This window comes from Fusarium verticillioides, chromosome 7, assembly GCF_000149555.1.
Source record: "Fusarium verticillioides 7600 chromosome 7, whole genome shotgun sequence".
NCBI lineage: Eukaryota > Fungi > Ascomycota > Sordariomycetes > Hypocreales > Nectriaceae > Fusarium > Fusarium verticillioides.
The window spans coordinates 835,621-859,470 of NC_031681.1; the positions used below are offsets into that span (position 1 = coordinate 835,621).

General features: G+C 47.6%; 11 protein-coding genes and 1 non-coding gene across 12 annotated transcripts; 6 read left to right on the forward strand and 6 right to left on the reverse strand.

Annotated features, from left to right (window-relative positions):
- Window positions 1-85: 85 nt before the first annotated feature.
- Window positions 86-1,308, reverse strand: FVEG_06806 (hypothetical protein). Its single transcript, XM_018895224.1, has 3 exons — window positions 1,102-1,308; window positions 615-998; window positions 86-569 (listed from the first exon to the last, which is right to left on the reverse strand). Exons 1-3 carry the CDS (start codon window positions 1,195-1,197, stop codon window positions 414-416), a joined length of 636 nt encoding a protein of 211 aa, XP_018752448.1. The 5' UTR covers window positions 1,198-1,308; the 3' UTR covers window positions 86-413.
- An 813-nt stretch (window positions 1,309-2,121) lies between these two features.
- On the reverse strand, window positions 2,122-2,203 carry FVEG_15944. Its single transcript has one exon. It is a non-coding gene; the product is annotated as a tRNA-Gly (tRNA).
- A 745-nt stretch (window positions 2,204-2,948) lies between these two features.
- FVEG_06807 (hypothetical protein) lies at window positions 2,949-3,916 on the forward strand (the record flags this gene model as incomplete). Its single annotated transcript, XM_018895225.1, has 3 exons — window positions 2,949-3,252; window positions 3,299-3,360; window positions 3,413-3,916. 3 exons carry the CDS (start codon window positions 2,949-2,951, stop codon window positions 3,914-3,916), a joined length of 870 nt encoding a protein of 289 aa, XP_018752449.1.
- Window positions 3,917-4,962: 1,046 nt separating this feature from the next.
- Window positions 4,963-5,301, forward strand: FVEG_06808 (hypothetical protein; the record flags this gene model as incomplete). Its single annotated transcript, XM_018895226.1, has 1 exon — window positions 4,963-5,301. One exon carries the CDS (start codon window positions 4,963-4,965, stop codon window positions 5,299-5,301), a length of 339 nt encoding a protein of 112 aa, XP_018752450.1.
- Window positions 5,302-6,628: 1,327 nt separating this feature from the next.
- FVEG_06809 (hypothetical protein) lies at window positions 6,629-8,924 on the forward strand. Its single transcript, XM_018895227.1, has 6 exons — window positions 6,629-6,871; window positions 6,921-6,989; window positions 7,034-7,528; window positions 7,573-7,803; window positions 7,856-8,145; window positions 8,191-8,924. Exons 1-6 carry the CDS (start codon window positions 6,729-6,731, stop codon window positions 8,850-8,852), a joined length of 1,890 nt encoding a protein of 629 aa, XP_018752451.1. The 5' UTR covers window positions 6,629-6,728; the 3' UTR covers window positions 8,853-8,924.
- Window positions 8,925-9,010: 86 nt separating this feature from the next.
- On the forward strand, window positions 9,011-9,996 carry FVEG_06810 (hypothetical protein). Its single transcript, XM_018895228.1, has 3 exons — window positions 9,011-9,276; window positions 9,324-9,710; window positions 9,755-9,996. Exons 1-3 carry the CDS (start codon window positions 9,207-9,209, stop codon window positions 9,829-9,831), a joined length of 534 nt encoding a protein of 177 aa, XP_018752452.1. The 5' UTR covers window positions 9,011-9,206; the 3' UTR covers window positions 9,832-9,996.
- FVEG_06811 (hypothetical protein) lies at window positions 9,843-11,063 on the reverse strand. Its single transcript, XM_018895229.1, has 2 exons — window positions 10,779-11,063; window positions 9,843-10,732 (listed from the first exon to the last, which is right to left on the reverse strand). The coding sequence occupies exons 1-2, from the start codon at window positions 10,910-10,912 to the stop codon at window positions 9,976-9,978; spliced, it is 891 nt and encodes a 296-aa protein (XP_018752453.1). The 5' UTR covers window positions 10,913-11,063; the 3' UTR covers window positions 9,843-9,975.
- A 451-nt stretch (window positions 11,064-11,514) lies between these two features.
- Window positions 11,515-12,713, forward strand: FVEG_06812 (hypothetical protein). Its single transcript, XM_018895230.1, has 3 exons — window positions 11,515-11,965; window positions 12,014-12,101; window positions 12,148-12,713. The coding sequence occupies exons 1-3, from the start codon at window positions 11,534-11,536 to the stop codon at window positions 12,597-12,599; spliced, it is 972 nt and encodes a 323-aa protein (XP_018752454.1). The 5' UTR covers window positions 11,515-11,533; the 3' UTR covers window positions 12,600-12,713.
- A 1,093-nt stretch (window positions 12,714-13,806) lies between these two features.
- Window positions 13,807-18,716, reverse strand: FVEG_06813 (hypothetical protein). The gene is made up of 3 exons (XM_018895231.1): window positions 18,097-18,716; window positions 14,904-18,049; window positions 13,807-14,851 (listed from the first exon to the last, which is right to left on the reverse strand). The coding sequence occupies exons 1-3, from the start codon at window positions 18,452-18,454 to the stop codon at window positions 14,144-14,146; spliced, it is 4,212 nt and encodes a 1,403-aa protein (XP_018752455.1). The 5' UTR covers window positions 18,455-18,716; the 3' UTR covers window positions 13,807-14,143.
- Window positions 18,717-19,099: 383 nt separating this feature from the next.
- Window positions 19,100-20,619, reverse strand: FVEG_06814 (3-ketoacyl-CoA reductase). The gene is made up of 2 exons (XM_018895232.1): window positions 20,338-20,619; window positions 19,100-20,285 (listed from the first exon to the last, which is right to left on the reverse strand). The coding sequence occupies exons 1-2, from the start codon at window positions 20,479-20,481 to the stop codon at window positions 19,425-19,427; spliced, it is 1,005 nt and encodes a 334-aa protein (XP_018752456.1). The 5' UTR covers window positions 20,482-20,619; the 3' UTR covers window positions 19,100-19,424.
- A 109-nt stretch (window positions 20,620-20,728) lies between these two features.
- On the forward strand, window positions 20,729-23,027 carry FVEG_06815 (hypothetical protein). The gene is made up of 2 exons (XM_018895233.1): window positions 20,729-20,933; window positions 20,992-23,027. Exons 1-2 carry the CDS (start codon window positions 20,871-20,873, stop codon window positions 21,439-21,441), a joined length of 513 nt encoding a protein of 170 aa, XP_018752457.1. The 5' UTR covers window positions 20,729-20,870; the 3' UTR covers window positions 21,442-23,027.
- Window positions 21,485-23,441, reverse strand: FVEG_06816 (galactose-1-phosphate uridylyltransferase). The gene is made up of 4 exons (XM_018895234.1): window positions 23,194-23,441; window positions 22,735-23,133; window positions 22,638-22,689; window positions 21,485-22,587 (listed from the first exon to the last, which is right to left on the reverse strand). The coding sequence occupies exons 2-4, from the start codon at window positions 22,833-22,835 to the stop codon at window positions 21,592-21,594; spliced, it is 1,149 nt and encodes a 382-aa protein (XP_018752458.1). The 5' UTR covers window positions 22,836-23,133; window positions 23,194-23,441; the 3' UTR covers window positions 21,485-21,591.
- Window positions 23,442-23,850: the final 409 nt, after the last annotated feature.

Below are 23,850 nucleotides of genomic sequence, written 5' to 3' on the forward strand. Positions count from 1 at the left end.
TTCAATGGCCAACAATAGTACTACGATAGTCTATATTTGATACATTCAACGAATCATTGCACCGAAGAAGATATAAACAACTGATCTGCTGAAGCTGCAGTTTTAACCCTTTCCGAACGCAAAATCAAACGAATCTAATACCGCGGGCAGATGTCGAATCCCCATGGACACTGTTGAATCAATCGTCCTCCCTAGAGGCCAGCTTAACATACTCCTCTTATTTTCCGTGTAGTAAGATTTGTTTCGATTCAACGCTACAACAGTATAACAGACTGTAAACTAGGCGATCTTTACCAAACAATCCAGCTAATAGAGGTTTTCCCCTCGTGGCGCATACATGAAAAATACAAAGCCTGCCAAACTCGGCCTTCGCTTAACACGAGATAACGAAAGTGAATGAAACACTAAACGATCTATACCCGTGAAGCCACCAGACTCATGTAAATTCCCCACAGAAGACCGATGAAGCTCAAAAACACAATTCGTCGGTGGACAGGGATGAAAGTGAAGCTGATGATGGATGCAACAGGCCAAATCTTGTAGCCAGCCACAATGATGGGAATGGTTTCCTGCAAGATATTAGCGCAGCTCGCAGATAGAAACTAGTAACTCACCGTCTTGATGTTGCTCCAGATTTGAGAACCGCCTTGACCCTTCATCAGACCCATGATGATCAAAAACGCAATCGTGTTCATTATAGCTCCGGCAGTGATACAATCAACGAACCACTTGGTTATAGTGTTGCGCATGCTAAACTGAGGCTCTCTGTCCTTGTTGATCTGCGCCATGCGCTCCTCGTAGCCTTCCTTGAGCTCGGGTGCATCTTCAGTAGGCTGCATCTCAAGATCATTCAGACGCCCAAGCTGTGGCCCTCTAGCAGCAGGATAGGCGGGAAATGTTCGCTCCAGATACCCTTGCCAGTGATAGTTTGGGGGAGCGGTCATTAATGTGAGGGAGACAAAGCGCAGAAGCTGGGCGATGTCTAGGGAGACCGGACGCTGCGGAAATTAGACAGTGGACTTGATAATAGCAGCGATTCCAAATTTTGAGATTTTTTATTCCAAAATATGATATAAAGGCTGCTCATTTTGTCAAACTCACACTCTGTTGACGAGCCTCAATGAATTGGGCAAGGATATTAGAGATGGTCGACAGGCCCGCAGCCTGGAGTGTAGCGGCAACGATCGGAGACGGCATTTTCGCGTAAAAAGGTAGAAAAGAGTGACTTAATGATTGAATATCAAGATGCAGAGAATCAATTGCGTGTCAATTATTGATGTTGATCTGTCATGTCAGCTTCAGATTGATGAGAATATTGAGATGAGGTGGAGAGCCAGCTTCGTCTCACGTGCGGGCGTTGGAGCTCGGGATAAGTAAGATCCGCGAAATGCAACCCCCTTTTCCTTCCTCGTATCAACTGCCGGGCTTTGAGACATTGGTAGCCAAAGTCAAGATGAGATATCATTGATTTGGCTCTGAAGTGTCTGAATCTGGCGTTGAAAATGAGGCTGAAGTGAATTATCAAGATTGATAATTCGCTTGATGGGCCTGGATTACTATCGAAAATGTCAAAGCTCGTAGTGGTTGAATTATTCTTCAATTGTTTTCAGACTGAGCATTACGTTCTTTTGCTGATGATACTCGGACTGCTGAGAGAAACACAACGGACTTATTACTAAAGTAAGGATATTCAAATGGACAACTACCAAAATCTCATTTCTCAGCCAGTAGCCGATCTTGGGACTTCGAAGCTGAAAATAGTATGAGGACATACGTATGTTGGGGAAGCATGGCCTTCTTCAAGATGCAATGGCCAGCAAAGCCATTTTTAGTCTATGATATGTCAAGAAATCTATTCGAGTTTAAATATACTCATGCTCTAAAAGTGTATAGGTTTCTGGAATAGCAGCTTCTACAAATTAAAGTGGGTATAATTGGTATATGCGAATGGAAATATAGAGGGAAGTCGCACCTTCCGAGTCGTCGACTGGCTATGACCTCTCCATTCACAATCTCACGATGGCTTCACTTCGTTGTACAGATGCCCCAACCTTCATATCTTGACCAAATCAAAAAGAAACAACAGCAAAAAGATTGTCTCGTCTCAACCGTCGGTTTCAATGCGTAATCTGGGAATCGAACCCAGGGCTCCCCGACGCTGCTCGAATGGCAACGGAGAATTTTACCACTAAACCAATTACGCTGATAGAGGCGGTTGAGAACCCAATTGGATGAGCTGTGATTGCGGCTTTCCAAATGGAGATTATACCAATCTTTTCCTGGCGTTGTCCAGGTTGGGTCAACGTCCAAAGGGCCTTGCCATAGTGCCAAACCCGGGCCGAGCATCGGTCTCGTATTCAACGTTTCGTATGACTATGTCGTGACCAATAGGCTGAGTTGATGTACACTGTTGAACACTATATTCGGAGGAATGCGGCGCTGTCGTGTAAGCGGAATCCTACACGTGGTTGTCACAGTCTCTGAGCCTGTTAACAATGAAAGTCTGACTCGTAAGTTTCGCAATTCGCTGCAGCAAGATAACCTCGAAACTATGCTTTCAGAACGATTATAGCCAATGAGCTGTGGCGTGAGAGTCAAAAACGGCATAAGGTTTCACGCTCAATTCTCTTTTACTCCTTGATGGTCATCTCGTAGACTTACACTGCATTAACACTGCCTTGCTTGAGAGGCATTTATAGCAAGTGATTATTCTCTACGATGACACAATAACTCAAAGTCTCACACAGAAATCCTTTCAGGAATTCCGGTGAGAACTATGTGTATTTTGGGGTGGAAGGTATTGACTTTGGTTCCACTGATGGTTATTCTTCCGCGTTAAGTTTGTCTCGCCCTCAACACGAAACTCAAATAAATTCTCTTATATATATCGATATCTAAACCAACATTGTCAGTATTCAATTTTCCTTCATTCTATTTCCCAAGGCAACATGCATTTCTTCAAGAACCTCGCCATTCTTCTCCTCCCAGCAGCAACCTTAGCTGGAGTCATCCCTTATAAAATCACGAAAGGCTACGCAAATCCTAAAACAGGGCCAGATTCAAAGAAGATTACGGATATTGACATACCAGGAGAGAATAATTTCTTAAGCTTCAAAGGCACACCTCCCGGAGAAGTTGTTCAAGACGGTGTTAAGCTGAGGATTCTTTCTGTTGGTGATTCTATCACTGTTGGCTTTGGAAAAGGGACAGATGGAAATGGATATCGGAAGAGATTGGGAGAGGACCTAAGTGGTAAGAATATACTACCTAGTGAGGAATTTGATTAACATTGCTCCAGGAAATGAGGTCGTTTGGGCTGGCACTGAGAAGACAGCGGGAGATATGAAAGACGGTCACTTTGTAAGTTTTCCAAAAGTCCAGAAAATGGGAATCTGTTCTAATATGGTCTTAGGCAGCCTGGTCCGGAAAAACAGTCCAATACATCAACGACCACATTGATCCCTCCCTCGAACAACGCCCCAACCTCATCCTCATCCACGCCGGAACAAACGACATGAACAGTAAGGATCACGTCTCCGCAGAAGGGAACCACCCTCAACAAGCCACCGACCGCTTAAGATCATTGGTCGAAAAGATGATTTCCAAATGTCCTGACGCCACTATTATTATCGGTATGATCACCGATGTTTGTGATAGCGAGTGTTATCACTCTCAGAGAGAGAGGATAAAGATCTACCGGGATCATATTGCTAGATTGGCAAATGAACTCAACGCAAATGGTTCGTATGTACTTGCTGCAGATTTCGGGCCTTTTGACGACACGCTTCTGAGTGATTGCGTTCATCCGACGCATCAGGGGTACCAAGTCTTAGGGGATTGGTGGTATGATTTCATTCATCAGATTCCTGAGGGTTGGATCAAGGATCCTGTTGGACCTGACCCTGTCCGGGATTAGGAAAGTCTGGATGGTATTAGGGCAGCACTGATGGGATCTCTAATAGTTCGTTTGATCAAGTTTCTCGGTCAGTATAAAATCGCGAACAAAATCTTGGTCACTGCAATAGGTATACCCAGAATTAGACAAGCCTTCCACGGGTTTGGATTTGATGGAAGTAATTAAAAGATACGGCTTAAGTCTGTATGATTATTGCATTACTGTTGGCACCTTTCTCTGTCTTTGCTCCTGGCATAACCTTCAGTAGCTAAATTTGAAAAGGGTTGCGCGAAATCAACCTGAGCTTAGTAACTATCTCTATATGCTGCCAGGAGTTCAAGGATACATTGTTCTTCTTTACTCGTTGTTTGCGACCCTGCGGGTAGGTTGGAAGACATGAGAGGCATCAATAGTGCACACGACGACATAGTAACATAGAAGTCAATAACATGGTATTCGACTCTTTTGGCCCAATTTCTGAGTACATAATGACTTGCACCTCCTCCCATCGCGGTTCATTACAATTCCTAGTTATTAGCCAATTATCTGATGTTCTTTGTCGTTGCAACTGCAAAATGTGAACACGAAAGCATTAGGCGCTGTCTAATCAGCTCCTGGTCCGCTCAACTTGTGTTTGCATGATGAACAGTGCACATCGTCACTGTCACCGTAATGATTTCCGCTCCTCATCACCGGATCATCTATTCACGTATTGGTTCACAAATATCAGACGTGAATGATTCTGATACACGTATAAATTTCGTCTCATCCGGTCTGAACATTGTCTACTCTCTGTCAGTTCATCAGACCGGACGAGATGAATTATAGAGCACACCAGATCCAATGAATAACAGCTTCATTTCATTTGGACATCTACATACACTTCATGGAACTCACCTCATCCAGAAATCATATATATACAGTATGCCCTTCACCCTCGTCCTCCTTCATTCATCATCTCATCTCATCACACTCCCACCATTACCACAGCAACTCTACACTCTTCACAACTCACTACTACTGTTTACTACTACCGAAATCAGCTACGACCATCCCAACCCGCAAGAATGTCAGCCCAAAACAACGACACCACTAACACCGTGGAGAGCGCGGGCCGTCGCCGCAGCTCCACAGTCCTCGCCTCTATGGGCAACTTCGGCAACGAGCCTGTTGACCGCAGCTCTGAGACCGTCCTCACTCGCAAGCAGAAGCGTGCGAACCGTCGAAGCACTCTTCGGATGCAGTCCGAGGTGGCTCCATTCCTAGGAATGGGCTTCGATGACGAGGATGAGGTCAAGGAGACTGAGAAGGCAGGCAAGAAGAAGGATGAGGAGATGAAGGACGAGAATGACGAGAAGGAGGCTGAGAATGAGGGTGACAAGGATGAGGCCGAGAAGGAGAAGTAAGCTCCCCTTCCCCGGGCTAGACATGTAGAATCCAGGATTCTAACAGTTTAGCCATCCCCCCATATCCTTCCAAAACTAACAAAGCTCCAAAAAAAAAGGTTAAAACAAAAAAGCACAAAAAAAGACGGCAGAAGTGGACTGCAGCCGGGTGTTTATATAACACCACCAGCTGGGGTGTCAGAGTTTCCTGGTGAAGGAGAAGAAGAGGCAGGGAGTTGGTGGAAGAGGAAGATCCTAGGTATGTCAGTGCGGAACTGGAGATTATCTTGATCTGCCTGGATAGCCAGTTTTTCCTCTCCAAGCGATGGATCTACGGACAGTCTTTTGATCTGGGTTTGCTTTGTTGGCGTTGTTAATAGATCATTTTACAGGTAGGTTAGTTGGAAATTGATTTACTTTCCCTAATTTGCTCTTTGTTCTTGTAAATGTGATATCATGATTGTGATTTGATGCTATATCAAAATGATGTTCATTCGGACCGTGAGAACTGACCAATCTTCATCCGCCATGAGACAGTCAATCTGTGTCGATATTTCCTTTACTTACAGTGACTCTGGGTGATTAATGCCCAATAGTTGCCACCGAACAATTCAAAGGCTGGCACTTGGTGATAGGATGCATAAAGGTTCACTAGCTACTGTAAGACGGGTCAAGTTTTGGCCGTTCTGACAACTGCCATTGCAGATCACAGTTGGGATATGATGAAATGTTTAACGATTGTTTTCAATTATATTGGCTGTATATTCTGTAAGGTCGTCATCATGGGAACTGATACTTGAAATAACCATGGTCTTACATCATGATGGATCATGTCACGCAGACTAATTAAGATCAGCTTCATCAAAATCACAAAAAGAATGTCTTGGATATATGTATGAGCCTGTCATGGATAAAAATAATGTTTGGGGACACTCAACTTCGATGTAAGCACTACGACGGACACAAGTATCATCGGGATCTTCAGTTCTCCAACTCCGAGCACTTATACTCGGCCATTCGACCAAGTAATGAACATATCTTGTTGCGCTTCACTTGATATGCACGATAATAAGTATCAGAAGACCTATAGTCAGACTGGTTTCATTTAACTTATTATTATGAGCCTGGTGTTGCTCTGTGCAATCTCCATGGGATATGTCTTACGATCGTTGTCAACCGGCCCATCGGCCCTCAAAAAGCCCCCCGATCCCCGACATCCCTTCCAAAAATGGCAAAAAGGCACTAAATCCCCCCCCCCCCCTGGAACAGCCACACGCGTACGACCGGGCGATATAAAGGCCCCCGAAACCCGGGATTAACGGCCGAGAAACCATCATTACCTCCGGCGCATCAGTAAATCAGACTGAACCTGCATCTCGTGCCATTCGATCTACACTTTTCATCTTCGTTTATTATCTTTTTTGGCATCCTTGAATGAATGTGATACCATGGATGAATGCCTCATCAGTCAGGATCAGGATCGCCAGGATGTGGCGCACAAGACGAGGGCTTGTACAAATTGCGCGAGGTTGAAGATGAAGTGTCAGTGGCCTAGTTCTGGTTCTGGCCGTGTAGAAAAGACGTGTTCAAGGTATGATATAGGATGTTCAATGTGGAATGTTGGCTAATTGTTGGTGTAGATGCTTGAGGATGAAGCTGGACTGTCAAGTACCCGAAATTACACAGCGACGAAAACGCGGCAAGTCAACGTCAGTACTTGATTCATTTATATAAACTTGACTGACCTTTATAGGCGAGTCGCTCAATTAGAGAAAAAGATTGATGGCATCGTGTCTCTCCTCTCCGCAAACCAGCGCAAAGGCCTCTCCCCTCTAACACCAGAAAGTCCCCAAGAAGTCCAATCCCACGCCCCATGTCAACCTCTCACCCAGGAAAACCCCTTCACCAACCAAATCCCCGACGACAGCGTCCGCTTCAGCACAGACGTTGAACTATTCCCTGGCTTTCGCGTCTCGCAGCAAGAAGCCTCTGAGCGTCTTGTTGTATACCGCAGGGACTACGTGCCGCATTTTCCCTTTGTTCCTGTGCCGAGTTCAATGTGTGCTTCGGAGTTGTATGTTGAGTCGAGGGTAATGTTCTGGACGATATTGGCGGTTGTTTCGCCGCTGAATGATAAGGCGCAGATGGAGTTTAAGGCGTGGTTTAGGAGATATCTTGCTGAGCATCTTGTTGTGAGGCAGGAGAAGTCTACTGACATATTGCAAGCGATGTTGATCTATTTAGCATGGTGAGTCTCCCTTTGAAGTATAAGTGCCTTTGCTAATTGACCAGGAACGACTTTCACTTTTATGGAGAGCTTCAAGTTACAAACATTATACAAATGGCTATTGGTCTAGTCATTGATCTACGGCTTGACAAGCACGCGGGACACTTTCTAGGAGGACCAAAGACACTTCTTGGCGATGCATGGACGTCCATGAGCAAACACCCACTCAAGATGAAGGTTCATCAGACAGCAGCCGAAAAACGAGCAGTTCTCGGCGTATACCATATAACAAACCTGTAAGCTAACCACCTGCTTTGACTGACCAAGCATGACTAACAATTGTGGCAGACTAAGCCCGTACTTCAGAAAGAGCACCATCTTCCACTGGAATACACATCTCGCTTCCTGTTGCGACAACCTCGCCGAAGCACGAGAGTTTGAATCGGATATATATCTCGTCTCTCTCGTTCGAATGCAACACTTGGCCGATCGGGGTTTCAGCGTCATACCATCATCCATCGACCCCTTCGATCCAACACCTCCAACATTCCACGCCGTAACCGCCATGGCTCTTGACACCGTCCATCGCGAATTGGACAACTACTTTAAGCTACAGCCCGAGATCGTGAAGCAAATACGTACGTCTCCCGGCTCAATCACAGTACCAAAGCTAACTGTCGCAGCTGGCTTCAGAGCCCACTACAACTCCATCCTCGTCCGTCTGTACGAGCCAATCCTCACCATGAAACCCTCAAGCCTCCTATCCAGCGACACCTCCCCAACCGAACCCTTTCTCCGCACTGAATATCTCTGGAAATGCCTCGAGGCCATCCAAAACACCCTCGAGAACCACGTCACACTGCCCCCCGAAAAGATCTCCATCCTGCCCGTCACAGTCTCATGCGTCCTCGCCTTCGTAACAGTCACGGCTTCACGCTTGATCATGGCTGAGAGCTCTACAGACTGGGATCCAAAAGCCGCACGTCGACGTCTTCAATTCCAGGATATCCTCCAGCGATTGAGCGATCAATTCGCTCAAGCTGATGAAGAGGCGCAGAGGCTGAATAGGAGACGCAGGGTCATGGAGGACGGGAGCAGTGTGTTTTTAAAGTCGTGCTTCAAAGTCAGATGGATTCGACAGTGGTACTTGTCAAAGATTCCAGAGGAGGAACAGCAGCTATTATTGCCCCAACCGCAGACTACGGTGGAGAGCTCGAGCGTGCTTCAGAGCAATCCAGACTGGGCGGCTAATATTCAGTTTGACGATGAGTTTTGGGCGGATTTGATGACGGGGTTCGATATGGAGGCTCTGGATAAGTCTCTTACTGCTGTTGCAGCTCAATAGCGCGATTGACGCTGCCGTGTGATTTGACTATAGCGTGTATTACTATTTAATGATACCTGAGAACACCTGGAATGGTAATAATGATCAATGTTAACTGCCGTTCAAAGTCTGTTTTATACCCATGCCCTGCCCATGGTACCTATACTGTTCATTGGTGACGGCACCTTCGGCCGGATGTGCCCGGACGAAACAAGGGTCCGGCGCCGAATTATGTTTCATTTCCCAACCAGGCTCCCTCTTCAACATTCTTGCGCCAAAAGCTAGAAGCCATTGACACAGAAAAACACCATAATCTTGCCCCAATTGCTTGCTTGTATTATATCACCCGTTGCTTGACTCGTTCTCGTTCACAAAATGGCACAAAAAGCAGCTCGCGACTGGATATACCTGGTCATAATCTCACTCCAACTCATCGGCATGATCTGTCCGTTTCCTCACCTCAACCTCAAGGCTCTCACTAACAGTCCCCAGGTCTCGAATTCACCGAATTCTACCCTGATTCAATCTATTCTGCACCCAATGCCCCTCTCCACTTTCTAGTCAACGTCAAAGAGCAGTACCTCTCCTTCTCAGGAGATCCCTTCTTTGGGGACAAGTTCCACGGAGCCTGGTTCCGCAGCATGTTCTTCATTGAGATATTTGTCCAGTTCCCTCTCGCCATTTACATCGTGAGGAACCTCGCTGCGAAAAAGCCTTCATCTGGACCTGCTGAGCTCGCTGGGCTGGCGTATGGTTGCTTGACGGCTATGAGCTCTGTAGCTTGTGTTGCTGAGCTGTTGGAGATGGGGCCTGAGTTGGTGAGCGAGGAGCATAAGAGGAACTTGGTCTGGGGGACGTACTTCCCTTATGCGCTTATTCGTAAGTCCCTATTCGATTGTTGAGATGTTTACTAATGAGATAAGCTGGCGCTATGGCTGTTGATATGTACGCACGACTGTTGCGCCGTGTGAGCACTGATACCAAGCCCAAGACACAGTAGAGAACACAATCACGAAACGGCACTTTTATGACAGATAGTCAATGTGGACTGTTGCCTCTGGCTTTTCCCATTACTGTTCTACATTGCAAGAATCCCACATCCATCCCTGACTCCATAAATGCACTGTACATATGAACCTGGACTTCAGTCCATTCTCTTATTCTGCTTCGAGTATCCCCATCCATTGCCCATAGTGTTCACTCCATATCCCAATGGTGTCGCACCCCCAAGAGCTCGTCCTTTGAGCCTCCTGGGCAGAATCACACCAAGAGTGTACATAGTAGCACACAACACACCAGCGCCAAAGGACACGAGACTGTAGAACACAGTGCTCGCGTAAATATGGCCACCTAGGCCCTGCCATTCTACCTTTCCTTCTGTCTTGGGCAGCGCCGGTGTAGGGAACCATCGCACAGAGAGGCTCAACGGTAATGGATCGCCAATGACCAATTTTCGTGTATGCGAGCCCTGTAAATGATGCAGAGGACTGGTACTATACGCAATCGCTGAATCCAAAACACCACTGTCGTGAACATGAGTATGATGCTTCGGCGTGCTATGTAGCAACACGTTCATATGCGTGCTGATGTGTATATGGCTAAGCTGTAATGTACCCGCGAGCGCGAAAACAACAGGGACGTATTCACGCTCGGGGACCTTCTCACCAACGACTTCGACTTCGGCCGCTGGACGCGCAGGGATACGACATGACAGAGGCGCATCGGAGTGGATGTAGAATTCGAGGAGGTGGAAGAAAGGGTCGTCGATCATAGCTATCGTGCAGTTCACTTCGCCTTCTGTGCCGTAGTTGAATTCAAGAGAGCGGCCGGTTTCGTTGCAGATGGGGAAAGGTTTCCACTCGATTTCGTGCTTTTCGTTTTCGACATGTTCGCCAGTTTCTCTGCGCCTTGTTAGAGATGAGGCTGTAATTGGGTGATGGTTCGTACGAGTTACGGTTCATGCATTCTACGGGAATAGGAGCGCCGTAGTGATATGAGGGAAGGCCGTCTTCTGGATTCGCTGTGACGAGGGGCGTTAATGCGCCCAGGGCGACGAAGGCCCAGGCGATGGGAGCGATCATGATAGCGGTGTGATTCGAAGGCGCAAAGAAGTGGTTGATGAGAAACCACCCTCGTTTATTCGGCGACTTGAAGCGTCTATATTAAGCATCAAGATCATAACATGGCGATCAAGAAAGTCTGTTTAGCGAGCTGTGGAGGGTTGAGTTGAAGCTGGCTCGATGCTAAGTATGTGGAGATAAGATGCCACCCTGGACTCGACAGTGTATCACGTGTCATTTCATTCCAGCGCCAAGAAAGGGAAGCATTTACAATGAACTTTATTAAATATTTTACATACTTGAGTATCTGATTAGATTCAGTGAAACAGTAATCATTTCTTAGTACAGATTAGGGATTTGGGTAAGGCTGCAGATACGAGACCATGTAGCCACTCTAAATAGTGACAAGAAGGAGTCTTTAAAGGCCACTGATATACTTTGTAAGAGACTATCCGATTGGTATACAAACACGCACTATAGACCAATCTTCAGTGGAATAAGTTATACTCAATTATGCAGGCCTCATCATAAATATTCTGGAAATACCATGCCAAGGCTCCGAGTTAGTCTCCGTACAGCGGTGACTTTTCGGAAACTTCCCAACAGACTTATATATAACTAACCTTTCACGAACTGAACATAATGATAATGACAACTCAAACTAAATTCATGATCCACTTAATACGAACAATTGAATTAAGAACATCCCGACTCACCAGAATGACTTCCTCAGAAACCGCAAACGCCCTCAAGACTCTCAGAGAGCACTATGACAGCGCTACCATGGAAGCTCAGATGCTGTACGCTTCAAAGACTATGATGCCACACCTAATCAAGCCTCTTCCTACGCAAATGGGGATATCTGAAAAGACTTCAACGCCTGTGACATTCCTGGATAATGCTTGTGGAAGTGGTGTCTTGACACATGCGGTCCAGCAGGTTTTGCCGAAGGACATACTCGAAAAGAGCACGTTTCTATGTGCTGATGCTTCGGACGGTATGATCAGTGTGGCAAAGAAGAGACTTGACGCTGAAGGATGGGTTAATACAGAGGTTAAGAAGTTGGATGCGACAGTGAGTTGACTTACACCATGAAACGTCAGACACTAACGATGTATGCAGAACACTGGACTCCCTGAGAATTCATTCACGCATGTTGGTCTTGGTCTAGCACTCCATGTCATCCCTGATCCAAATGCCGTCCTAGCTGGTAAGTATCCTTCCTGAACTCCCCAGAACAGAACTAAGAGGCCCAGACGCCAAACGCATCCTCAAGCCAGGGGGCATCTTCGGTGCAACAACTTTCCACAAAGACAACACATTCTGGCTACCCGACATACGCACAGCATTCGCGTCATTTCCTTTTGAAGCCAAACTACCTGAAGTCATGAAGATGCAAATGCACGACCAAGGGGACTGGACAAACCCCGCATGGATCGAAGAACACTTAAAGAAAGAAGGGTTTCAAGATGTGAAAGTGACTGCGCATGATGACAGCTACACTATTGAAAGTGCAGAGGACTATATATTGCAGTTTGGAATGATGCTGGGTTGGCTGATGAAGACTTGGTGGAGTGAGGAAGTACAGAGGGAGCATCCGCTGGAGGAGGTTAAGGAGTTGTTGAGGAGGCATTTGGTCGAGAAACATGGGGGAAAGGGATGGGATATTGAGTTCAAAGTGATTTGTATGACTGGGAGAGTTGATTAAGTCAGTCCGAGTTTGAGAGGAACAGAAGTTTGGTCTTTTACTTGACGATCAGAAATAACAAGCAGGTTATTGTCCACTAGGTGTTCAATGTTAAGAATAGTTGCAGAGTTCCAGTGACAGGCCAGTATCAGAAATAATAGTATTGTGACAGTTGAGAAGATCAACTTAACAAAGTAGCCACCCTCTAATACACATTTCATATAATACAATATTAAATGTATACAAAACGAACGACGCTGTATCTTCTAGAATACATTAAAATGACCGCTTTTGCCCTCCACCCCCATCTAACCCTTCTAGTTATCGCACACTCCCCGCAATACCTCCCCATCTATAAAGAATGACCTCCCCCTTGTGTATCTTCATCCCCGCCCTGGACTGAAATACAGAATGTTCTCCCCTTTTATTTTGGAAACCATACCCCGGCATTGGTAGTATAGCCGACCAACCCAAGCGAGGTTTGTGTAATTGAAGTGTTCTCGCGAACAGTTGGTCTGGAACGTGGTACCCAGCGAAGCGGTTTTCGTGTATGTTTTTATTTTTATTATGCTTGATTGGGCTGGGTTAAAGACTCACGCTTGAAGCGTGGTGAAACGTATTTGATATCATTGTTGATGATTCATTGCGTTGGTGGGTAGGAGACCAGCTCCTGGAGAGAGGAAAGGAAAGGCGTCGTAGAGTGTTCAAGTCATAGTGAATCGGAAGTTTTAAGCGTCAAGTCGTCGAAACGAGTTGTGCTATATATGAATATGTGGTTTGATGTTTTTTATAAAGTGCTGCTCCCTATAAGAAACAAAAGATTGTTGGAGTCTGCCTTGACAACAACACCACAACCTCCCCAATCTTATATATCCAAAATCCCTCGCCCCCCAAAACAATTCCCCAAGCCCGCTCCAAACGCAGTGAGGCCCTTTTGCTACGACTCGTTTTCAAGCGTGGCGTGTTACCCTTCGCCCTGGTCCTCTCCCCCCAAAGTGAGGCGAGCAACCATGCAGGCCTCACCCACCAATACGACCTCCCACCGCCTCCAAGTCTCACTTCACAGGGCGAGCGGCATTGCAGAGTCAACGTAGCGCTGCATACACTGTCGTTGCCTTGTGCTACTATACTGTACACCGATGCTGAATCACTACGGAAGAGATATCACTAGGCATTATCACTGGGATGTCGGCGACACCGCTCTGTTATTGAGACGCAGCCTGATATAGGTAGGTAGGTAAACATATCTCTTCGCTGTTGCATTTCTTTCCATTCTTTTCAAAGGGGCGCCGGGTTTTTTTTTTTATCAAAACCCCCATGTCTTGTTTAATAATTACATGTGTAAAAAAACTGAGAAAAAACCCTTTGGACCTGTACAGTACAACGCACCCTCATGACAATTGGCGCCTATAGCATAGCATATCCATCATCCTTGACAAAAACATGTGGCCTGGTAGGCCGGGCACCCCCAACTGCCAACTACCTACTCAAAGCTTCCCAATTCTCTAGACTCTAACTAACTGATGCTTGCTTCCCATCCATTCTCATGGCCCTCAGCTCGCTACCTATGCAAATCTGAGGCTTCCCGTCGGAACCCGTTGTGACAATCCATCCACCTCTCTCTTCAGCAGCTTGAGAACTCGCCTGACATCAGCAAGGTCTGCACCGCCAGCGTTGTTTCCATGTCCCGGTGGTGGCAGGGCGGCATCGCATCTCTTGAGGAGGTCGGCTACAGAGGGGCCAATGGCACCACCCTTCCCGGCACCTCCACGTCGACGGGCTTCAGCCACCCAGTCGTTGACCACATAAACGATAAGCTCAATCATGCGGTTTCTCACTGATCCACTGAAGCCGTAGTCTTGACTATCGAAAACGCCCTCCAGAACACGGACAATCATGTCATGGGAGACGCCCAACGTCAGGAATAGTTGGACGGGCCAGGTGGGATCAGCGCCGATTGTGGCATCTTGTTGGTAAGCCACTGCGTAACGGCAGAGCTCAGGAAGTAGGTCTTGGATAGGAAAGATGAAGCTGTCGAGGGATGTGCGGTGGGCGATGTTTTGGATCTTGCTGGTCACAGACTCGTAAGGCAATGGGGGCGATGGCATTCCTGGTTCTGAGTTCTCTAGACGAGACATGACCTCATCGTGTGTCTGTTGAATCAGGTTGCTCCATGTACCCGAAATGGTCATATGGTTGCGGTAATCAGCAACATGGTAGATGAGCAGGCAAAGGTCGTAGTAACCGGCTTGGTCGGCATAGTCGTTGAAGAGCTGCAGTATGTGAGTAATTGTTATTGGCTAAGAGAGAACAGTTGAAACCTACCTCGGAGAGTCCCTGAATCTTACCCTTGAGAGCTTCCTCAATCTCGAGGGCCCTCTCAGGGTCGATGCGGTCGTCAGCTCTCAAACGCTCCAGGAGATCATCCTGGATGTGAGCAATCTCAAGCAGTTCTGTGACACTGTGGTTCAGCAGCTGCTGTTGCTGTCGGCTAACACCAGTCGTTGAAACGTTGGCATTCGCCTTGGCCAAGCTGAGCAATCTGATTCGGTCCTTGATACTGATGGGGAAATCGGAGTTGGCAAGCTCCGCCTGCACCTCGGCTGCATCAAAGAATCGACTTCGATTGGTGTAGAACCGGCAGAGCAGGTCAGCATGCTCGATATTTGTGCCAGCAAGTCGCTGAAGGAAAGTAATAACGTGGGGTGAGTCGATAGCCAGAATTCGATCCGTCCAGCCTTGTTGGATGTACCATTCATAAAGGTCAAAGTGGAACACCTCGTCATCCGACCCGTTCACCACCTCGTAGGCCTCAAGCCTCTTGGTAGCAATCAATGTCAGCCTGCCGTCGACCATTTCAGGCTCACTGCTTGATGCAGCGTCCAAGTGACTCAGAACGTCATGAATCATGTCATAACAACGCTTGCGGTCATTGAAAGCATTGGCACGGGGGTCTCCAGGGGGCTTGCCGTCGTTGACCCAGGACAGAGCTGTGTTACCCCTGTCCTTCTCGCGGGCGACCACAAGGCACAGCTGGATAGCACCGGCATAGTACTTGAGAGCGATATACTGTTCCACAGCACTCTGAAGGTTGGCAAAAGTGAGGCTACCAGCGACCTTCTCAAAGAGCCTCAAGCTCTCATGGAGTAAGCTTCGCGACTGGTTTGTCAGAAGAGGTTGGTCAGAAGCCCGCTTAAGCTGTTCCTGGGCCTTGAAAGTAACGACATCATCTGGGCTACAGAAGCTGCCGCATCTCCTTCGAAGGGCGTCAGCAACAGTTTCAACGTTGGAGCCACTCTCGATATTGCGGTTAACAATGGCCTTGACGAGCAGCTTGGCAAGATCCTTGCCATCGGTTTGAGAAAAGAGCTTCTCGTACGTCAGTTCCTTGAGTTGTTGTTGAGCTGTAGCATCGAGTCGAGTGTAGATATCAGCAACCCGCTCATCGAACAGCATAAGCACAAACGAGATACCCTCCGAAATGCTCTCCATCAACTTCTGGAGAGCATGAAGAGCTTGATGTTCGGCCTGAAGAGCAACTTCCTCCTGACGACTAGACACATGCTGGAGGTCAGATGGGCCAGACAGGCCTTGAATGAGGCCACGGTTGGTATCCAGGAACCTCTTTAAGCGCTCCAAGTTCTCCTGGACAGTATTCAACTTGGAAAGGGGAATTGTGGAACCAATGGTGATACCACCGTTAGCAGACACACCAGGAGCAATAACTACTGACTTCCACAACTGGCGTACCAGTCGGGAAAGATACAGAGCTAGAGCGTCGTGTCGAGAAGAGAGGTTAATGGAATCGGTTGTAAGGGATGAGCTGTCGGTTTCAGCCATCGTAGGCTGTCCACCAAAGTCGACAAATACGGATCGTGCTCGGTCTTCAGTTGCCTGATCGATAGCACGAGCTGCACCAGGTTTAGAGTCACCACCGTGACCACAAGCAACAGCCAGAGCGGTAGTAACAGTCTCCACGCGGCCATAATTATTAATAAAGCGGCGGCAGACCAGTTCCAACCCCTCGTCTCCAACAGCACCTCGAATAGCAGAAGCAAAGATATCCACAAAACGCCTTCGTCGAACGATGTGTACACCAGTGTTGGTGAGAATGGCGAACTCACTAGGCGCATCGTCGAACTGCACAGCCAATTCATTACCGAAGCCAAGTGGTTGTGGTGCCGCTGCGAACGGTTTTGTGATTAATCCAACAGCTTCAGCTCGGCTGCCAATGTCAATCCAGCTGGCAGATTCATGGTATTTGAAAGGAGATGTCGGGGACGTGTTCTTAAGACGTCCCGTCTCAGGTCCAGACACAAAGAGGGTATCCTCGTTGGGATTAGATTCCTTGCTCACAAAATCCAAGAAATATCCAGGGGCAAATCGAGCACCTTGTCGGCTGTAAGACAGCGAGGTGGATTCGGAATCGGTGATCGTCTCGCCGCCAGGGTATGTAGATCGACGAGAGGTTTGACCAGGGGGAAACTTGATAAACTGAATCTGCATACTTTGTGGGGCCAGGTTTGTCGAGGAACCGTAAATGTAGGACGCAGCACTGGTCGCACTGAAGAATAGACGGCACCCAGTGTTTGTCAGAGCCATCAAGTGAAGCTTAGTCGCTTCCTGCTTAGAGATGGGGCTGATCGAGACAATGCTCACTTGGTCACTCAACAACCTAGACTGGTTGATCATGTGAGCAATGTCGCGAAGACAGTGGAGCTTCTCCTTCTCAATAACCTTGTTCAGTCGGTCGGGGCCTTCCATATGGTATGTTCGAATGGTCGATCGGCTCGAGAGGGTATAGACGAGGTTTCTCGAATCGTCGATCACGATATCAACAAGGTGTTCGGGAGTCTTGTGAGACCAGAATCCACCTTGTAGAGTAACAACTGAGGACCAGCCGGGATTCGTATGGTTGATCTTACCGCATCTATTTGAAAACCATTTCTCCTCAGATTGATAGTAAAGTTCATTAATGTCGATGTCGTTGCTTCCTCCGAAGAAGATTCGGCCGTTGGCAGATCCAGTGATAACACGAACGTCGGTACCACGAAGGGGGAGCTGCATTTTCGTTTGGTAAAGAGATACTGTCTTGGAGCCTGAAGGGGTAGCGGTGGCCGAGACACCTAGCAAAACAATGTCTGAAGAAGTCGCAACGACGAGGATGTGTGTGATGGTGTTGACAAAAATGCCTGGCTTAGGAGGCACGAGCGCAACGGCTTGGATAGTATGCGGTTGGTCCTCGAACCCGATCAGCTCGGGGTCAGGGTGTGTGTAGTCCCATAGAAACAGCGAGTTATCAATAACGACCCAGGCGTGGTTGATCTCGGCAAAGAGTCCCATCAGAGTCTGAAGCTCGCCAGCATTGTAATGGTCGAAGACTTGGTTCGGAATGGGGTACATCTGAGTTTTGTGGAAGGGGGCCATCGCAGAATCGGTATTTTCAAGGTCGTAGTCGGATGACGCGCCCTCTGATGTTTGTTAGCAGATTCCTTCGCATCCAAGCTCTTAAACCTACGTCGGCAGTATGAATCCAAGTCGGGATACCGGCCATCAGACTGGAGACAGGCGTTGATGGCCCTGGCCGCTTTGACAACGGGGGGGACATTTTCGGTTCGGAGAGGTGGGAGCGCGGTAGGGACAATCAGATTATCGTTACTAGATGTCCTTGGTGCAGATGGCGCAGTAGCTGTGACACTTCGCGATGACGAGACAGGGGCCGAGCTCTTATGTGAGACGGCCTGGTTGCTATCGTTGCCGGTGAAGAGCTGTCGGCGCACAGGATCAGAGCCCGACTGAAACCTCGAGGCGACGGCCGGCGTATTCAAGAAGGCGCCTGGAACTGGCCGGACCGGAGTTGTTTGTGGAAACGACATTATGGGCAGTAATATCGAAGCCCTTGGCGGGCCTGCGTAGCTTCACCAGTTTCGTTGCTATACCACTGTAGGCAGATCGCGGATCATCAAAAGCGACGGACTCAAGGCGCGTGGATGGAATTGCGATCAATGTACCAATCCCTCGTAATCGCGTGGTAAACCTCGTGGGGGTTTTTCGCTTTCGTCGCGTTGTCGTCGGGTTTGAGAGAGTCTATAGCGAGAGAAGGACGGTTTGAAGGTGATAAACAATTTGACGAGAGCTTGGGGAGGCTGGATATGGAGCACGGATTTTTCGCGACTGGGGCGTGACGCTAGGACCGTTTTGGTGCAAGGCTGAGAACAGAGTAACCACGCGTCTTGAAAGCTCAAAATCACTGAGAATAAATGTTATAAAAATTAATGAAGCTGGAGACACTGTAGTTTTTTACTCATTAATTATAGTTGCATCTTTTCAGCCAAGGTTCAGCTCTGTGAGCAAGATGCATTGGTCTGTAAGCACGAAGGTTCTTTGATCCACCTCTCTGCTCTACTTGGACTAGGGGAGGAAAGAAAACACAGGACCTTGATTCTAAATGACAAAAAGACTTAGGTTATATAGCCTAAGCTTACGACAACTTTAACTGAGTTTCTTATGACATCCTATATTGAGGTTCGCTGTTTTCTTGCCCCCCGAGGCTGGGCAAACATAGGTAGGTAGCTCAGGTAGCACAATGCACAGGTCTCTTTGTCCTTCAAGCCAACGTTGTCATATACGCACGGCAAGCATGAAGGAGCGCCTGAGGTTACTCACTCTTGACTTCACGGGCTCTGAGGCGGTTGCATAAGTTGTAGTACATTACAGTTGTCATACCACTAACTATCTCTCATGACAACTGAGTTGACCTCCACAGCTGTTATATTCCTCCTTTTCAATTATGTTTCGAGTATCTTGCATGTTTCCTACTTCTTTCCCCCTGTTTTCATCCTTCATTTACTGCTTCTTAGCATCGCGAGCAGCCTTGCGGAGAGCTCTGCGTCGAATGTCCTCGTGCATCCTCTTGTTGAAGAAAATAGTGATAGGACCATTGGCACCAGGAATGTTCTCAATGAACCACAGCATGAAAGCATGGCTCCACCAAGGGGTGTAGGTGTTAGGAGCAGTCTGGTAACCACCGAGTCCAATCTTGCCAAGAGTAGCCTTGACAAAGTTGCGAGCGTTAGGGACAAGAAGGCTAGGGCGGCGGACCTTGCTCATGGCGGTGGTGACAAGGTGGCTCAGGACAAGGTAGACATCAACATTGTGGTCAGCAAGCTCAGCGGAGAGAGCATTGCTCCACTGCTGAAGAAAAGCCTTGCTACCAGAGTATGTCGCCAAGAGAGGAGTAGGAGTCCAGCCACCGAAAGATCCCATGGTGAGGATAAGACCGCGCTTTCGCTGCTTCAGAATAGGAGCGACGACCTGGGTAACTCGGAGAGTGCCAATGCAGTTGATGGTGACAATGTTCTGAAGCTCCTCCTTGGTGGTCTCGAGGAAAGAAACGGGGATGCTGTGACTCTGGCCAACGTTGTTGATGAGAATACCAATATCAAGACCAGAAATAAGCTCGCTCAAACGCTCGTAGTCGGCATCGTTGTTCTGGGAGAAGTCCATGTCAAGGACCTTGACTTGCAGACCCTTTCCAGGGTACTTCTGTTGAATCTCAGCGGAGAGGCTCTCGAGCTTGGAGAGGGTTCGGGAAACGAGGACGAGGTTGAAGCCCTTGGCGGCGAGCTGCAGAGCATATTCTTTGCCGAGGCCATCAGAGGCACCGGTGATGACGGCCCAGGTACCAGGCTTTCCATACTTGCGAAGCTATAGATTTGATTATTAGTAGAGCTCAATTGGGAGTTGCAGAAGCACATACGTTGGTGCCTCCGAGCACGAAAGCGCTGAGGACAAGCTGAAGATAGCTCAGAATCTTGGATCCCAAGAAGAGAGCACCAATACCAGCAAGACCCCACTGAAGAGGCTGCGGTACGTTATGGAGGAAGTTTGTGATGGCGTCCATATTTGAAGAGTGCAACAAAAACAAGCTGCCTGTATGAAGAGGAGGAGGAAGAAAGGAAGAAAAGGCGACAATCACAAGATAAGTACGGACACTATGGATGGATGCCCCTCGGCTCTTGAGTTGGGTCTTGGCTCTCTCAGTCAGGCCCGGACAATTAATTGAATTGAATTTTTAGGTGGTATTACCCCTGACGTTGTTGAGTTGGTCCAAGCTTCTCCGGTCTTTGGTCCCCGATTACAGGTCCCATCTCCCACCAAAAACAGGCTATCCAGCTCGTCTTACACCAATCTCAACCCGCCATTTAACTTCTACAACTGCATTGCAATAATAGTTGTTGAGATTCTCTGACTACCGCTTACTCAGTTCAATTTGTTGTCAATTCTGTCGAAATGGATATCATCAAGTCTATCCTCCCTGAAGCAAAGGGTGTTCTACCCTACTACATGATCATCGTAAGAGCCACTCCCCCTACACCCAAGAACCAGATAAGATGCTGACCCCTCGCTCTAGCTGTCCATTATTTCGATCGGAAACTCGCTGCAGACGTATACAACCCTACACTTCTCCCGACGAGTCTACAACGGCAAATTCGTCCGTAACCCCAAGCTCCCCTCCAAGACCGATAAGTTCGAGCCCGAGGATCAGATCAACAAGCTGGTTCCTGCTCAGAACGACCCCAAGGCTACCGATCAGCTTACTCCCCTTGCCGGAAGACTTTTCGGCACCTGGACGCTCATCACTTGCGTTGTTCGATGCTACGCAGCTTATAACCTCCACATTGGTCCTGTTTACACCATTGCTTACTGGACTTACATTGTCGCGCTGGGACATTTTGCCAGTGAGCTTTTCGTTTTCAAGACCATGACTTTTGGTCTCCCTCAGTACTTCCCTTTCACTCTGGCTTCCATCTCTCTTATCTGGATGCCTCTTGTCCGTGACTACTATGTCGAGTACAACTAAATCAGGTGATAAGTGGTGAGATTGGTGAGTGGCGGTGAATGTAATATACACATGGCAGGCAAATACTAGATGCCCTGGAACCAGTACGACGGCGACTTGTTTTTAGATAAAAAGTCTAGATTTTAATGTTTTAATGCTCCGGCTTTATTCCTATAGATTCTTGCGGTATAGCTCTCCTCCACAATTCCTCAAACGAACTGTGGCCTGCTCAGGAGTGATATCACGTTGAGGCTCGGCCAGAAGCTCATATCCAACGAGAAACTTCTTGACGGTGGCTGAACGCAGCAGAGGTGGGTAAAAGTGCATGTGGAAATATGCGCTTTCCAACTCTTCCGGTGTTCCGTCAAGAGGCGCCTGGTGAAGGCCAGAACTGTAGGGAAAGTTGCATTCGAACAAGTTATCGTATCGTCGGGTGACTTCTTGAATGGCTTCGGCAAATTGGAGTCGTTCCTCGGGCTTGAAATCGAGAAGAGATCGGATGTGTCGCTTAGGAAGAACGAGGACTTCAAAAGGCCATACAGCCCACCACGGGCATACAATCACAAAAGCATCGTTCTCCCAAACAACTCGTTCTTGCTTCTCGAGTTCAAGCTTGACATAATCGCCGAGGAGGTGTCGGCCGCCGTGTTGCTCTCGGTACTTGCTCATTTGCACAAGCTCCTTGCCAGGTTCCTCGGGCATGGTTGATGTGGTCCAGACCTGGCAATGAGGATGAGGGTTAGAGCAGCCCATAGCAGCGCCCTTGTTCTCAAAGATCTGCATATATCTATACTGCTCCTCAGGAGAAGGTGCAGCGTCCTTTGACATAGAAATAGCCAGCTTGTCAGCTTCGGCAGCCCGAGGGTTTGACGGTGTCAGATGATTGGCGTAAATTCGAGTCCAGTGCTCAATGACGGGAACAATCTCGTCAGCTGTCATGTCTGCCAGTGTAACATGGTGCTTGGGTGAGAAAGTGAGCACGTAACACACGCCTTTAACACCCTGAGCTTGAAGGAGAAGAGATTCCAGGTCATTGGATGAGGCTTTCGCATCATAATCTGGCTGCTCTTGCTTGACGGCGCTGTAGTCGTTTACAAAGGCAAAAGTCTTTTCGTAATTCGGATTTTGGTCGCCAGCAGCTCGTGGGTTACCGGGACAGAGATAACACTGGTTTTGTCAGGGGATTGAGGTGTTATGATGTGATGTCATGAGCGTACTTTGGGGTCATATTCTGGAAGTTTTGATGCGACAGCAGCTTCTTGCTGGCCTCTATTTCATGTCAGACCATTCCTAATTAAAGTATGCAATACTCACTGCCAAGGTCGCTTCGTGCGATGAGGTGATACAAGCAGCCATGAATCCGTGAGGGGATTGTATCGACGGTGAGAAATATCGTCAAGAATTTGATCAGGCATGATGATAGTGGAGTGGCAATTTAAAGTGAATGAGGGGTTGATGAGAGACAATGAATATTTAGAGAAGGGTTCAGCTTTAATTTATTACTGCTAGAAGCCGAGGCTAGCGATAGACGATACAAGATAAATAGCCAACTAACAAAGACTCCCCAGGGATTCTGAATGGTGCGGTTCAACGGTGATATTCTCGGCCATGTTTTCGGGGGAGTCTTTTTCCCAAACCAGATGCCCCCAATATTGAATCTCCACAGTTTGGACACCAGCCATCAAGGAGTAACTTAGTAAGAATGCTTCAGACCTTGTCAAAGGATGTTAACATAAGTTCATGAAAGAGAACCCTAGAATTGTAGAAACTCACATGAGTCTTACTGTGACTCAGTCCCAAGTTTTATGGTCTGCGTGGCGGTCCGAACATTCTGGAGAACCAGCATCTTTTGGCATATGCCTCATCTTCTTTAATCGCACTTAGATACATGTATCTGAGCATTTCCTCCTGAGATGGGTATTGGCCGGTAAGTTTATGGTCCGCTGGTGGTGTTAATGGCTTTGGAAGCGGTGGTGGACGAGATATTCGTGAGGGACGAAAGAAGCGAGAGAGTCTTGAAAATATTGCCATGTTCGAAGTATATCGAGAGTCAGGATGGCGAGTAAGGCAGTAAGTGATCAAACGAGCTATAGTTGACGCATCTCCTTACATGCATTTATGCTGTAGACATTGTTATGCAATGCCTAAACTTTGAGCCACATGTGTCATTTGCAGTTGGCATCTGTGGCTCAGAGTTTATATCACGATTCACCACACAGAACTCAGCATCTCTTCATAAACCTTTGAAGTGAAGCATGAGTTTGTCACTTCCAGACTGTGAAGATTCAATAATGGGGGATGGCGTCACGCTTGTACCGAGGGTCTAGATACCAGAAGACTTAGGACCTTACATTAAATGAAAAAATAAACAAAATAAGTTGATACTATAACTAAGCTATTACTAGGTTATCCTAAAATATCTAAATATTG